This window comes from Muntiacus reevesi, chromosome 1, assembly GCF_963930625.1.
Source record: "Muntiacus reevesi chromosome 1, mMunRee1.1, whole genome shotgun sequence".
NCBI classification, from domain to species: domain Eukaryota; kingdom Metazoa; phylum Chordata; class Mammalia; order Artiodactyla; family Cervidae; genus Muntiacus; species Muntiacus reevesi.
The window spans coordinates 102,847,727-102,863,040 of NC_089249.1; the positions used below are offsets into that span (position 1 = coordinate 102,847,727).

General features: G+C 36.5%; 1 protein-coding gene across 1 annotated transcript in view; it reads left to right on the forward strand.

Moving 5' to 3' along the window:
* Positions 1-1,707: 1,707 nt before the first annotated feature.
* Positions 1,708-15,314, forward strand: part of OLFM3 (olfactomedin 3) — a 45,552-nt gene continuing 31,945 nt past the window's right edge. Inside the window, exons 1-2 of the mRNA XM_065927601.1 lie at positions 1,708-1,836; positions 11,755-11,901. Of these exons, the coding sequence (XP_065783673.1) occupies positions 1,708-1,836; positions 11,755-11,901 (276 nt within the window). The remainder of the gene's footprint in view (positions 1,837-11,754; positions 11,902-15,314) is intronic.

The following is a 15,314-nucleotide window of genomic DNA, read 5'->3' on the forward strand; positions in this document are numbered from 1 at the left end:
CACAGCCCTTTCCATGAATGCTCTGTTATTTAATATTATGTTTAATATATAAACTATTGTGCTTTTACATTATATTTACCATACGATGTAATTTTTGAAAAAGACAAAAATAAGAAGCATTTGGTTTTCTGGGCACTGTGGTTAAACAATAAGGGCCAACTGAAATCATCTGGATATATTCTGAAGGAAAAAAGTAGCCTGGATTTCAAGGTAATATATGCAAGGAAGATTTGAGGAGTCTCAGTACTCATCCCAGTTTAAAGCTGTTTTTAAGGATAAAGGCACACACCTCTATAAATATATATATATATATATTTCAATTTTATTAAAGGTATTTTCTTTATTTCTTCTGCCAAACTGTTGAAAAAAATATATATGGCTTTCTAGATATAAATAATTCCAGAATTCTCCTAAGGAATCAAAACATATTTTTTTTTCCTTTTTATAAGATTCCTTTTCACTTCATTTTCATTCAGCCATATTTCTCTTCATGTCTTCTCTCTGTATTTTTATTTTAAATCACATATATTATATAAGACAGTGGCCTTTGATTTATACCATTTGGGACCTGAGATTTGGCTGTGGGCAATTTTGTAGTACTTGTAAAAAGAATATATTAAAATTATCCATAAGCCCAAATTCAATACATACACTTACCAACATAACTCTAATAAACAGATCATTGGATTGTAAAGCTAGAAGAGGCCTTGGAGAGCAGAGAATCCAACCTCTACGCATTGAAGGAAAACAAAGTGAAGCTAAGGAGTTTGAATTCACTGGTCAGTCACTCAACTAACCAAAAGAGAACAAGGAGTTAGACCCCTAGGTTCCCTGAAGCCAAGTCCTGCGCTTTTTTAACATTCTCTCACGATATAGACTTCCAGTATTAGTCTGTCCTTCTGCACAAGGTGAAAATAGAGAACTGAGTTTGCTGTGAGCCTGTGAAGCTGCTGAGCATTCATTCATGAAAGCAAAGCTGAGAACCTATGAAATTTCATTATCAGAAGCTTTTCTCCAAGGCTGCCTTTTCTGTCTACTCCCATGCAATATGCCTAGGGCAACGTCCTCCACAGGCAGTAGCTAATAATCTCTGACAATTTTTTTAAGAAGCAGCAGTGCTAATTTTAGGCTACTATATTAAAAAATAACAATTTCTTATGCAGTATCTAATGATCTTGGATATTCTTTACAGATTTTATTTTCATGTTTTGTCTAAAACCACTTTTTCCATGCTCAGAGAAATCTGTAAACAATAAATCTGGAGTTTGAAACGTGTGCTGCAACAGACCTCAATTAAGAGTTTTTTGCTGTTGTTTTTATGAAGAATAAGGAGCAGCTGATTATCCTGACGGAAATCCCAGAGGCAGTGAACTCTTCATGGTAACTGACTACGGTGGAGCAGGGAAAGCTCAAGTTTCCTCCTCCGTTTATCCTTATGCTCTAAAAATTACCAAGCAAGCCCCATCAAGAATATTTTGTGTGATGATCCAGCAAAGCATGCGGTAAAGGAGGAGAAGGAAGAACGGGGTACTTCCCGAGAGGGTGGGGAAAGAGGTTCTGTGAGCTTTCCCTTTCCCGCGTGATTAGAGCTGGAGAAGTTGATCTCTTTTCATGCCGTGGATGTGGCTGCTGCAGTCACGCCTCCCGCTGCCAGCCCAGCACTGGGATCTTAATCAGTCACTATGAAAACTCATTAGCTCCACAGCAATGAGCCTTCCGCTGCTGAAGCTTGGCGCTGTGCTCAGTACCATGGCAATGATCTCAAACTGGATGTCCCAAACTCTCCCATCCTTGGTAGGACTGAACACCACGAGGCTGTCAACGCCAGATACCTTAGTAAGTCACTCTGGTGGGTTTGGCTGTCTTGGGAAATAAGTGCATTAAAACAGTGGGCTTTTTTTTTTTTTTTTTTTAAATAAACTGCAAAGGCTGAGATTTTGCTTCTCTATTTACAGGTCTACTTCAACAATACAGTATCTATGTGGTAACTATAGTCATGGATATTCTTTTATGAATACTTTAAAGTTGCAACAAAGAATAAATGAACTGCCTGAGAAATTAGCTGTGACAGGAAATACTAGATTCATTAAATTCTTAATGAAAAGCTTTAGTTTATATGATTCTGAGGTTTTAAAGGATTCTTTCTTTTTAAAGTATGTTTTGTTTCTTATGATTTCACTTCTTTTAACATATGTAAAATCCTCGTAATTTGTCCTACAGAGTATGCTACAGAGTATATTCCAGCTAATCTAGATTTACTATAGCAGGCTCTTCTTCAGAATTCAATTCCTGTGACTGTTTGAAATGTATCCAGTTGGAGAAACCAATCTCTATTAAATATAAATGAATAATAATAATAATAAAAAGCTCAACAACTTAAAGATTGACCAAAAAAACCCTTTTTTTTTTTTTGAGAGCTAAGAATCATGAACAACAGAAAACTTACTTGCTAAAATCATCTCCCTGTATTGTTTCATAAAGACTTCTCCTGTTACAAGTTTAACTCCTGTACTCCTATAGTTCTTGCTCATTAATTTTTCTTTAACCCTTCCCATATTATAACAAATGTCTTTTCTCATTTTATGTCATTTTATGTCTTTTCTCAGTTTATGAAACATGGTTTAGTTAGCAATACCCTAAAATGTTTCAAATAAAAACTATCGTTCTGTCAAATAGAAGGTTACAAAGTAAAATAGAAGGAATATCCTAGAAAAACAATTTCTGTGTTAGCAAATAAAAATTACAGAAATCATTAGTATTTGGAGTCCTTTACTTTTTCTATCTGTTTTTACCATTGGACTTCTCCAACAGATCAGAAAAAGTCAGATACTTTAAAAAAAAAAAAAAAAAGCAACTCACCTTCAAGACCTATTTGCAGTTACTACTAATAAACTCTATCAATCAATGTGTAATTAACTGAGTAGAGTCAGATCAAGTTAATTACGTAATTTTCCAGCTACACCCAGTGCTCAGGGCACCATCAGAGCACATGTGAGGCACTCTGTGACCTGCTTTCACATTTTTACCTCCCTCCAGTCACTGCTGCTACCTCAGTGTTTCCATGATTGAGAATGCCCTCCTTCCCTGTATGATGTGTGTAGCAGGAAGGATGTAAAAGGGATTATTTGTAGTTGTAAAGAAAGCAGATAACACAAGTTTATTGGTGTGGCATCAATAAGCAATGAGAAAACAAAGAAATGTAAACTAATATTTACCAAACCAAGTATCTTCAATGTTCAAGTACCTGGTGATTTTTTACTACTTAGTTTTTGAATTAACTCTTTCAAGAAATGAACCATTGAAGCAATTCATGAATAAATTATATTTCAAACATGGTAGCTTGCTTCTGATATATATATTTTTTGCATCTATAGATACTGGCTTGGTTATCTTCTATTTGTTGTTGATAGAGGAGAATCAACCTTCCAAAAATGATTCTTTTAGGATTTTTTACTCTTTTATGAGTTTAAAGTAAATTCATTCCTTTACTTTCTGATTAGCAATCTTGGTTGAAAAATATAAAATATTGGTATGGCCTACAAATGTTCTGACACAACTGAGTCTTGCTTTGAGTGACAAAAAACAAACTAGAATTCAGAAAAGTTTACACTATGGTATTCACTAGAATGGAGAAATCAGGTTGCAAAAGTGTATGCAAGTGAGTGTGTATGTGTTCCTATGTGCATGTTTTACAGAAGTGGCAAACTTTACAGAAGTACTTTCTCCACCTTTATACAAGATGATTGCTCGTATCTTAGGATTCTGTGGTAAAAAATGAATGAATATATATTTCCTAGATTAAGATCATTAAATGTTAACACTGGAAAAAATCTTAGAAACTATCCAGGCCAGTTATTTTTGCCTTTTGGCAGTGGTGCCTCTTTTTTTTTTTTTTTTAAATTAAATCTTATGTAATACATGCAGAATAAATATTTGTTGAATGTATCTTGAAGTGGAAATCTAATATATAAAACAGGTTATGGATCAAAAAATAAATGATGGGGGGAGGCTTTACTGGACCTCTATCATCTGTTCCCTCCCCACATAATCAAGCCCCTTCCCTGATCAAAATACCTCCACAAGAACCTTAAAACTTTTCTCAGGAGCTTAGCTGGAAATATGACTGATCTAATCCAACCTCCTTACTCTGCAAGTGGGAAGACTGACTTGCAGCCTAAATGTGTACATGACTAAAAAGAGCTCCCCTCTCTGGTTAATGGCAGAGCCAAGGGTGGAAGCAAGCCACCTGACTGCAGCCCTGGCCAGGGAAGTCATCTCACACACCTCTGCTCTCCCTACTCCTCCTGGACCCTGGTGCCACATGAGATTCTCTCTACCCAGTTCAAGTGGGTTCCTATAACCCTGGACTCCACTTTCTTTAGATGGAAGTTATTAGACAGTTCCCTTTTTAGTAAGCAGAGCTATGATGTCCAGCCCTTCTCAAACTCTCTCTATATTCACCTTAGGCAGTACAAATTGTATAATCCTGAGACACCAACCCCCCCCCCAAATGAATGAATGAATAAATAAATAAAAGATGTTGGGTCACTCAGTCATGTCCAATTCTGTGAGACCCCATGATGCCAGCACACCTGGCTTCCCTGTCCTTCTCTATTTCCTGGAGTTTGCTCAAACTCTTGTCCATTGAGTTGGTGATACCAGCTCAAATAAATAAATAGTGTAGGTCTTAAAATTTGTTTTACGAGAGTCTGTGGGATGTACAGATGGCAAAAAAATGCAGATTTACACAAATATGGATATGGTCTTTCTTTAAAATGGTAGTCTCAAAAGACCTTAAAAAACAAAAATAAGATACAAAGAGTTTTAATCATTAAAGACAAGCAAGCCTTTTTATGGCATGTACCTCTGAAAAAGGTAGTGTACATTTGATTTCTCAAAAGCTTAAACAGGTTTTTAAATTTCCAAGATATTTTTGTTAGTAAGTAAGTTAAACACAGCTCCTTATTAGGGGAAAAAGCTCTCTCTCTGTTTCTCTTAGAATCTTGAAACATGCCTTTATCCTTCTCTTTGGCCCTGTTTTCTTTTCCTTCTAATTGTTCCAGCCTTTGGAGGAGCTGGTGTCTGCAAAGGCAAAGCCTTGACACTGAAAAAGCTCAGGCTCCCTCTGGCACATCTCTCTGATGCAGAGTAACTTCCCCCTGAGGCTGAGCTTCTGAGAAATCCCCCATGCTGTGGATTCCACACCAGGAAGAACCTGGTAAAGAGCAATTAGACAAGCAGAGGACATTCGGCTCACACCAGCTGTTCTCAGTCAGCCCCACCGCTGTGGTGGGAAGAGGCCTCGAGGGGACCTGTGGGCATAAGTGATTTGTTTTGCTACATTTTCAAATAGCTTCTCCTCATAAATAACTACTTCAATGAGTCAGTCACTTTAAGTTCTGGAAAATGAACAGACTACCCTAACACAAACTCTCAAAGCTTTCCAACTTTCTTAACTCACCAATTTTATTTTCAGTTCTTGACGAAAATATCAGACTTCTCTGTTTTGTATCACTATTTTACTCCCCCAAATCCTTAGGCAATGTCCATTTTGTGAAAGACCAACTAAACACATCAAGGAGATGGATGAGAAACAGAATGGTAAATCTTGAAAGACACAGAGAATGTGATAATTGCCTTTGTAGAGTAGAATTGTGAAGTGGGTAAGAGAGTAGGTTTATTCCTGTTTAAGTACTTAAAAAAGTAGGGCCAAAGGGGAAAATTACAAAAACATCCAGTCCTTCAGGTTTCCACCAATGAAATGGGCTGCCTATGAAAAACTGAAATTCCTATCATGCAGAGTTTAAGTGAAAACACAAGGAGAACACACAGAAGTGTCACTGAGTGGAAAGAGTCCCAGATACGACTTCCAAGTCTTTCCCAACTCTTGTCATTGTGATTTCCAGAACAGGAGCAGAAATGATCAACCAACCTAACTTTGATGATGCCTTCAGTCTAACTGTTTGTTCTGTATTTATAGTTGTTTTTCTTAGAGCTCTGAGGTTGTCTTGAGTGAAGAATATACATTTCTTATTTCAGTTCCAACCAGTCTCGTAAGAAATGGGAAAAGAACTGCAATGCAGTGACATCTTTATTAACACATCCTCCATAACACAGCTTCTTTTAGCGTGGTCTGTCAGCATCTCTGTAATTTCTGTCCTCACATTTCTTTGCTCCCCACAAATAAAGCCATTAGCATGCTAAACCACATTTCATTATCCGAAACCAAAAGTATCCTCAGACAGAAAATTTATAAGGAGTTTTCATCAGGTATCTCCTCTAATGCATCAGGTATCTCCTACTGTAAATCAAACAGGTTTTAGTAAACAGATTTTTTTCTACTTTATTTTTCCCTGCCTGTACACCACCTTTAGTAGCTAAAGCCCTTATTCTTTTTGCCTCAGTCTGTACTTTTTTAAGAAATGCCCAGGCACTCAGCATAAAATGTAAGACCTAGTAATGTGCAACTAGTTGATCCTGTCCTCTTCAAAGGATCAGAATTCCGTCCCTTCACCTGCCCCTGCACCCGTGTCCTGTCAAGGCTACTGCTAACCACTCCTGTAGAGTTCCAACTGCCGCCTGTTTCCACAATTTGGATAATGCCCTCTACCTGCCTGGGTACAGCTTCTCTACAGGCAGTTTTTTCAGCTATTGGTGAATGGACAAAGGCACTTATCTCCAGGGCATAAACATAAATAGCTCTGGGCTGAAAACTAGAGAAAAACTGGTATAAGTCCCATATATGCCATTTACTAAATGGGTGACTTGGAACAAAATTGCCTAAGTTCTTTGAATTTCAGTTTCCTCATAATAAGATGATGCCTATTCCTAAGGATAGGTGGTTCAAAAGAAGTGAAACCAATACAAGAGAAGGGATTTTATAAAAAGAAAAATATGCTGAAATATACAATATTTTTACTTTTACCCCAGTCTTCAGGATCTTTCTTTTCTGTTACCAAGCCCTTGAAGTTCTGAGAGCTTCTCATGCAGTAATAGCTCTATATTTATAAAGCACAGGTTTGTAATCAAATTATAAACAAAAAACCCCAACTTGAAATCCGATTGTTAAAATTATCATTTTAATTCTCCTGTTTGGAGCATTCTTAAATATTTCATGAGTTTTGTAATGTTAAAAACTGCTAAATAGTTCATTTAGTACTTCTAATTAACACAAAAGGTTCAAAGAGAACTGCATCAGTAATCACTGTGCATAGCAATGCTTTGGGTAGTACCCTCCAGGTCCAAGCAGTCAGCTCCTCGGGAGTTCTGAAAATTCTATCAGGATCATCTTCACCATACAAAAAAGGGAATTTCAGACAACTGGTGGTGTAGTGTGGTGGTTAAACTTTCAAACTCTGATACCAGACTGTGCAAGTATGCAAATCCAAGCTCTGCTGATTACCACCATTATGACCTTAAGCAAGTTTCTTACCATCTCAAATTCACAGTTTCCTCACCTATAAAATGGGCAGAATAATACCATCTGGTCCATAGAGTTACTGTGATATTCAAAGGCAGTAATGCATGTGAACTGCCAACTGATGACTGCCAACTGTCATAAATGGTTGACATTTATGTCAACTCCATAAATGTTTGCTATTACTATTACATGAGTTTCATGTTGACATCTGAGGAATCATTTTTTTTAAGTTAAAATGGGAGCAGGTCTTTTTGCATTGGTATCTAAAACCCATCTAAATATAACCTTCTACCTGAGGTCTTAGTTGGTTTTATTTTTATCCTCTTTTCAATGCCAATATGGGTGCCATAAATGAGAATACTACAGCTACTCACAAAGCTTCCTTCATTCATCACTAAACCTGACACAGAAATCTCTTTCAAACCCACACAACTGTCAAGCCCTCATCTTTTATACCAGCTTTTTTCTCTTTTGAGTTACCTTTTCTTGCCAAAGCGGTAAGCTGCCAAAGTTGAGATCATTCAAACTAACTCTGTATAGATAAGGCCAGGGTTCTTTTCCACAATACTTAGAAGAAGACAGTTGAACGTACAAACAAGACCAGAGTCTATTTTTATTAAGCTGACACTTCAGGAAGAATGATAAATGAACTTCAAATTCTACTCACCTTTTATGCTTCCCTCATTCCAGAGAGCAACTGACACCTTGCCCAGATGTGATAAGCTCTTCACTAGTTAGCCAAACACCTGGCAAGCAAACGTCAATATTAATGCTGCCAGGTTTAATAATCAGTATTTGCACTGCTGTTAAAGATATTTTAGGATTATAATTGGGTGGCCCCTTCTCCTTTATACAAAAGCTAAACACATTCTAGTGAGAAGCCTTAGTTTTCTGACACATTTGAGATTTGTGTCCAATGTCAAGAGCAGCTTAGTTGAAACTATAGGCCCTATGTCAAGATATATGTGTTCCATACAGTCACTCAGCTTAAACCTTTAATTATATCATTAAAAGTACTCTGCTAAGCTGTACCTATCCCCGTTCTGTAGATAACCTCTTTGCATTTTTTCTTCTTTAATTTAAAAAAGACTATCTTTAAGATCCTATCTATTCTAGTCATATATAATTCTAAGTACATTTTTTCTATCCCAACCAGATAGTCAGGCATAAATGCTAGAAAGAAGGAGTAAGGGGGAATGGAAAAAAAAAAAAAGAAAGAAATGGTAATGAATCTAACACCCAGAAATAAATGGCAGCACAGGATACTTTTATGAATTATCTGAAAAAGGAGATTAAAAGGTAGGTTTGGTATCAGTTGCTTTTCATTATACACCAAGGACAAGGACTATGACATCTGAGTTTCATAAGTTTAAAATTTATAGCCTCTGTATGATTGGTGTTGGAATGACTTTAAGCACCCTGTAGTGATTATCTCTAAAGCTCTTGGGGGGAAAAAAAAATCTGTCTGTTGGTTGATTGTATGTGATGAGCTATGGCCTGGGAGAGAATAAGAGAGTATATCTGTTCTGCAAATTCCAAGACAGAGCCAGGCTGAGTTCACTTAAAAATCTGCTTCCCACCATGTAAAGTATTTCAGTATACATTTAGGCAAACACACCAGCGCAGTTACACCAACCATTATGCAAAATAGTTCTCTGCTGGTCACCATTCACCTCCTTGTTTCTAACTCCACCTCAGTCCTTCTCTTATCCTCCCTTGTTCTAGCCCCTTCAGCCTGAGTCTTTAAATACCTCCTTTTATAGACAAAATTCATCTCTCTCTTCTCCTGATCATTTAAGAAATACCTCCTTTTATGTTGATTCCCTGGAAAACAGAGGAGAAGGCAAAGAAAAGCCGAAGAAGTTCAAATCCCAGTTGCAGAAGTTAATCAGAGCTTAGCTAGAAAGAGGCCCACCAATTTATCTGGTATTTTCACAGGAAAAAGAAACTCAGATGCAAACTGGATAGTCTGTCTATGTAACACCTGTTATGTAGTTTTTTCAGTATCCATATGATTGACCTGTAAGAATAATTATCTGGATGTTCAGCCTCATATTAATATGGCCATAACATTGGAATTAACAGCAAGACAATATTGCTATACAGTCTAGTAAGGGAGCCATTGTGGCTACTGGAATGTGGCTAGTCCAAATTGAGGTATGCCATGAGAGTAAAATGCACACTCAATTTCAAAGAGTGTACAAAAAAGGAGGAAAAACAATGTAAAATATCTCATGAATATTTTTATATTGATTATACATGTTGAAACAACAATATTTGTATATTCGGGTTAAATAAAATATATTAATAAAATTAATTTCACTTATATCCTTTTATTTTTTTAAACCTGCCCACTAGAAAATTTAAAATTATTCATGTGGCTCTCAATCTATTGAACAGTACCACTCTTGCTTCATACGAAACTCTACTACATACAAGCTGCACATTCTTAGGCAGGTTAACTAACTTTCTCTTCTGTGAAATGGGAATAATCATTATTCCTGATTCTTGGCATCCTTGACTGTATCCTTCCATTAGCAAGTCAATGCATGTGAGCTGTCCCTTGGAATAGGGTCTAATCTTGAGCAGGCAGCATTCTTCAGCCTCAGCAAACCCCAAAAAGAACTCAGTTGAGAGTCAAGCCACTGATACCCTCAGCAGTTGGAGGAATGGAAAAGTGCCTCTCTGAGCACTGCATCAAGGCATCCACAATTTCTGATTGTATAATGCAGAATCTATGCTCAAAGCAGAATTATTCCGAAAAATAACCAGGCAAAAATGAGTTACTTATTTTTGTACTTGACAGAATGTAATTAATATAGCAGACAGGAAATAGTCAATATATCCCATAGGTGGATATAGACTAATTATTTAAACAAGACATAAGAAAGATAGATAATTCTACTAGACAATGCATATTAAATGCCTAGTGAATAGTACAGACAATCTTTCAGAAGAGGCTGAAATCATATCTGATTCTCAGCTGCTCAGTCGTCCAACTCTTTGAGACCCCCAAGGACTATAACCTGCCAGGGTCTTCTGTCCATGGGATTTTCCTAGCAAGAATACTGGAGTGGATTACTATTTCCTCCTCTAGAAGATATTCCTGACTGAGGGACTGAACCCATGTCTCCAATGTCTCTAGCACTGCAGGTGGATTCTTTACCACTAAGCCACCAGGGAAACCATAAAGTGAAACTGAAAGTCACTCAGTCATGTCTGACTCTTTGCCACCCCATGGACTAGACAGTTCATAAAATTTTCCAGGCAAGAATACTAGTGTGGGCAGCCATTTCCTTCTCCAGGGGATCTTCCCAACCCAGGGATCAAACCCAGTTCTCCTGCATTGCAGGCAGACTCTTTACCAGCTGAACCACCAGGGAATTCCAAGGGGAAACCATAAGGGTTGAATAACTGAAGGTTTATTAGGGAGGTATTTCAAGTAGGAGAACAAAATGAGTAATATACAAAGGTGTGAATCTAGGTGGGCATGCTTTCAGGAGACACCAAGACCAATTTGGCTGGAAAGAAGTTTCTTAAAGGAAGATACAGGGGGTAAAACTAGAAACATAAATAGGAGGCAGACTGCAGTAGAACAGAAACATCACTTTGAGATAAGCTTCTAGGGAGGCAGGTGGTAAGTGCATAAAAGTAATCTGGGAAGATCAATATTGCCAGAGTAATTTGGCCTCTACCAAAATACTGTCTTTAACTCCTCTGAGACTCTATATCCTTTGCAAACCAACGTTGGTCTAATTATTTTTACCCTATATTCTCATGTGATACCTTTCTAGTTTTATTAATAATTGACCCGTCAATACATAGGAAGTTCTCTGGGAGAGAATTTTGCTTCAGAAGATTACACATGACCAATAATCAGAAAAAAAAAAATATATATATATATACTACTAATTACCATTTGTGTTGAAAAAGACAAACTAACAGATCTTATGCAGAAAGACTGGTGATATGTGACTAAGTATTAAGCAGATACTTCTAAAGTTGCATTAGAATGTCCAAATATGACAGAAAGCATTAGGGAGTGGGGTAGGATCAATAATAACCAATAATACATGATCAAAATGAATATTATGGAACCAAAAAAAAAGGTAGAGTCTCCTTCTGTCCATTGAAAAGGAAGTTGTAAGTGAATGAAGATGTGCTGCCTACTTGAATTGTTCAATCTTGTTTTTAACTTTAGAGAAAAACTGTTTAAGAGAAAACTGTTTAGAGAAAAACTGTAAAAATAAAAAGATACTTTATTTAAAATTATACAGACCCATGCTCTCTTTAACTCTCTGTGTGTTTTGTATGTTTGCTGTTGGTTTCCTCAGACTCAGATTAGTCCCAAAGAAGGGTGGCAGGTATATAGCTCAGCACAGGATCCTGATGGACGATGCATTTGCACAGTGGTTGCTCCAGAACAAAACCTGTGTTCCCGGGATGCCAAAAGCAGGCAGCTTCGCCAGCTGCTGGAAAAGGTAGGTGTCCTCTGTCCCCTGTGAATATTCTTACTGAAATCTGCCATTCTTTGTAAAGGAAATATGGGAAAGCAGGTTAGGGTAAGGAGGGGTCTTCCAATTTTTTCCCCCTTCTCAAATAAATGTTTTCCTCCCTTGAAAGCAGTACCTCAAGATTCCTTTTCTACTGTTCTATTTATGACTTTTACTGTTTCCAATCTTGCTCTAAGACTAATTTCCATCATATTTCTCAATATCCAGTTTCTCAATATATCTCCTTAAGAAAAAAAATAGTACGAAGCCTTATTCCTATGTCAGAAATTTAGCCTCAGTTCTCAAGATCACACTAAACTCTTTGAGCTCATACTTTTGGATCTCATTAACAACTTTGCAAGGAAGTAAAAATAATGGCATACAATATGCAAGCTATCTGGACAGATAATGAATAATTCTAAGTATTTATCATCATCCTCTAAGTCATTCCTTTGAACATTAAGTTCTTCAATTTCATTCAAGAGCATTCTCTCCATATAATTTACTTAAGCTGGATCCATAACAATCAAAAGCAGAATGCCCTTGATTTATTCTCTTTCACAGATGAAAGTCATCTCATGAAAGGTTATTTACGTTTAGTTTAGGGACAAAAAAACAACAACAATGAGTGGTTTTTTCAATTTTTCTCATTCAGATTTTCACTGTGTCAGTCCCTGAATATAGTTGGACAGCTGGAGTGGCTAGACTCATGGAAGGATGACAACATATTTGAATTTTAAATACCTTCAGGGATAATAAGATAAATTAGGTAGTATGTGTTTTCAGAGGATATCATGCTCAACAATTCACTCTGTGTAATATCATTTCCATGATCATCTACACAATTATGGCACAAAATAAGAAGCTTTAACAGAAAACAGAAAAGCTAGAAAAATGAAAGCACTGACTCTGTTAACACAGACATTCCTATTTTATGAATTTAAGCTGCATTAACTCTCTTCCACTGCCACATAAATAACTTTCCTCAGTGTACACTATTTGAAAGTGTATTGATGCCCTAAGATTTTAAGTTTTTTTTTCATATTTTCATACAGAGATTAGTCTTTCTGATGCCCTTACTCTTGGAGTTATCATCATCTATTTGCTCTCTTTTCTTAAGACTCTTTTTAAACAAGATCCAGTCTCCCCTGTTCCTTCAAAATCTGTCTCCCAGACAAGAGCAAATTTAACTGTCATTCAAGTTAATGACTCCAGCTATCAACTGTTAGAAATCATGACATACGAACTATGATTATTCTTGTGTATTGTTTTCCAATCTAGATTTTCTTTATATCTAGGGGAAAAAATTGAAACATATAGTTTAGTATTGTTTGTTTACTAAGGAAATTAATTAGGCTGGCAAAAAGATTTAATCTTTTAAGTCCAGTTTTGCTTTTGTATTAGATTACTTTCTACTCCAATCTTCTTTTCTATACACAAAAAATATCTTCTTTCTACAAGTTTGATGAAAAACAGTTTCTTAGACATGATTGTCTTATTTGTATTACTACTTTCAGTATATTATTGCATATACACATCTAAAAATAGACATTTCCTCAAAAATCAGTTGAAAAATTCAAATAAACTGGGAAAGTCAGGAAGTATAAAATACTCTCTACATGTCCAGAGTGAAATGTATTCCAGAGCTATGATAAAACCTAAAATTTGTGAAGCACGAATGAGGCAAGAAGAGTACAACTAAAGGTAACTGATTGAAAGCAATCACTGAAATTTATATGACCACACCATTCAACAGGCAATTTGTTTACAGTTTTAAAGAAATTCTAGAAAATTACATCTTTAAAAATTCATCAATACCTAAATAACAAAAGACAAAATTTATTAACAGTATCAAGGTCACCCCAAGTTAGGTTTATCAAATTCACCATTTGGTAGTTTTATGGCAACAGAAAAATAGTAAATTGTGTGCACCATACACAGTGGCCTGAAGAATGTAAATATCACTGGTTTGCTGCACTGACCCAAAGAAAGCATATCTGAAATCAGCATTCTCTATTTAGACTGAGCCAGTCACTTGCTGACTTCTCTGAAAAAGTGAAAGTGTCAGTGGCTCAGTCAGTTCTTTGTGACACTTTGCGATCCCAAGGATTATAGCCTTCCAGGTTCCTCTGTCCATGGGATTCTCCAGGCAAGAATCCTAGAGTGTTGCCATTTCCTTCTCCAGGGGATCTTCCCATCCCAGGGATTAAAACTGGGCCTCCTGCATTGCAGGCAAATTCTTTACTCTCTGAGCCACCAAGGAAGCCCCTGCTGACTTCATAGTTTTACAAATATCCAAGGTACCAGACAGCAAATAAAAGCATGACCATTAAGCAGCCCATTTCACCAAAGGATTGATTTAATCATATAAGGTAATACTCGTAATAAGAACAATATTAATAACAATAGTTCCCATCTATTATATTTGTATCTGCTCCATTCCAATTTCATAGTAGACAGATGTCCTTCTAAGTTTACATAAAAGGAAAATGGTGCTTTTTGAGGCTAAAAACCTTATCATTATCACTCAATCAGTAGATCGTGAATCCATACCAGATCAACTTTGCATTTTCTAACACCATGCCAGTGTCATTCAAAATGCCACTGGAGGTACCCACAATTATTTAATACACATTCTGTAAAATATTTTAAACAAGTACATTTATCCTGCTAAATATCAGAATGATTACAATTGGTTTTACATCAGGCCTTAGTGTGTCCCAGCTAAAATTTTTTACCTAAAAAATGTTTGTCTGTCAGCTATTTAGCAACTCTGTAAATATCTCCATTGTCTAGGTCAATATTTCCTAAAATGTGATTTTTGGAACAGGACGCTGGTGACATCCTTCCAATAAAATAATTTTAAACAACAGCACATGATACATCACTCTTGAAGATTTCCATCACAGAACTTAATACTAAAGGTTCTGTGGAGACCTACAGTAGTGAAATCCCTGTTTAATTGTGTTAACCCTAACGCTATCCAAGCATATTTAACTGTAGGGCATTATTATTAATTTTTTAAGTAGCTTCTACACTAATTATGGCCTCTCTGGTGGCTCAGAGTGTAAAGAATCTGCCTGCAAGTGGAAGACCCAGCTTTGACTCCTGGATCAGGAAAATCCCCTGGAGAAGGGAACGGCAACCCATTCCAGTAGTCTTGCCTGGAGAATTCCATGTACAGAGGAGCCTGGCCAGCTGCAGTCCATGGGGTCTGCAAAGAGTTGGACACTAATTATAAATGAGGGTGAAAATCTAAGTTAATTTGTGTTTAAGTTTGGAAAGGACTCAGACATTTCATTTATCCTAAGAAACAGGATAAATAAAGAATTTTAAAAAAATTAAAAACCTATGAATGAAAGGGGACAATAAGCTTGCTACACTGTGGAGAGAGAGATGAG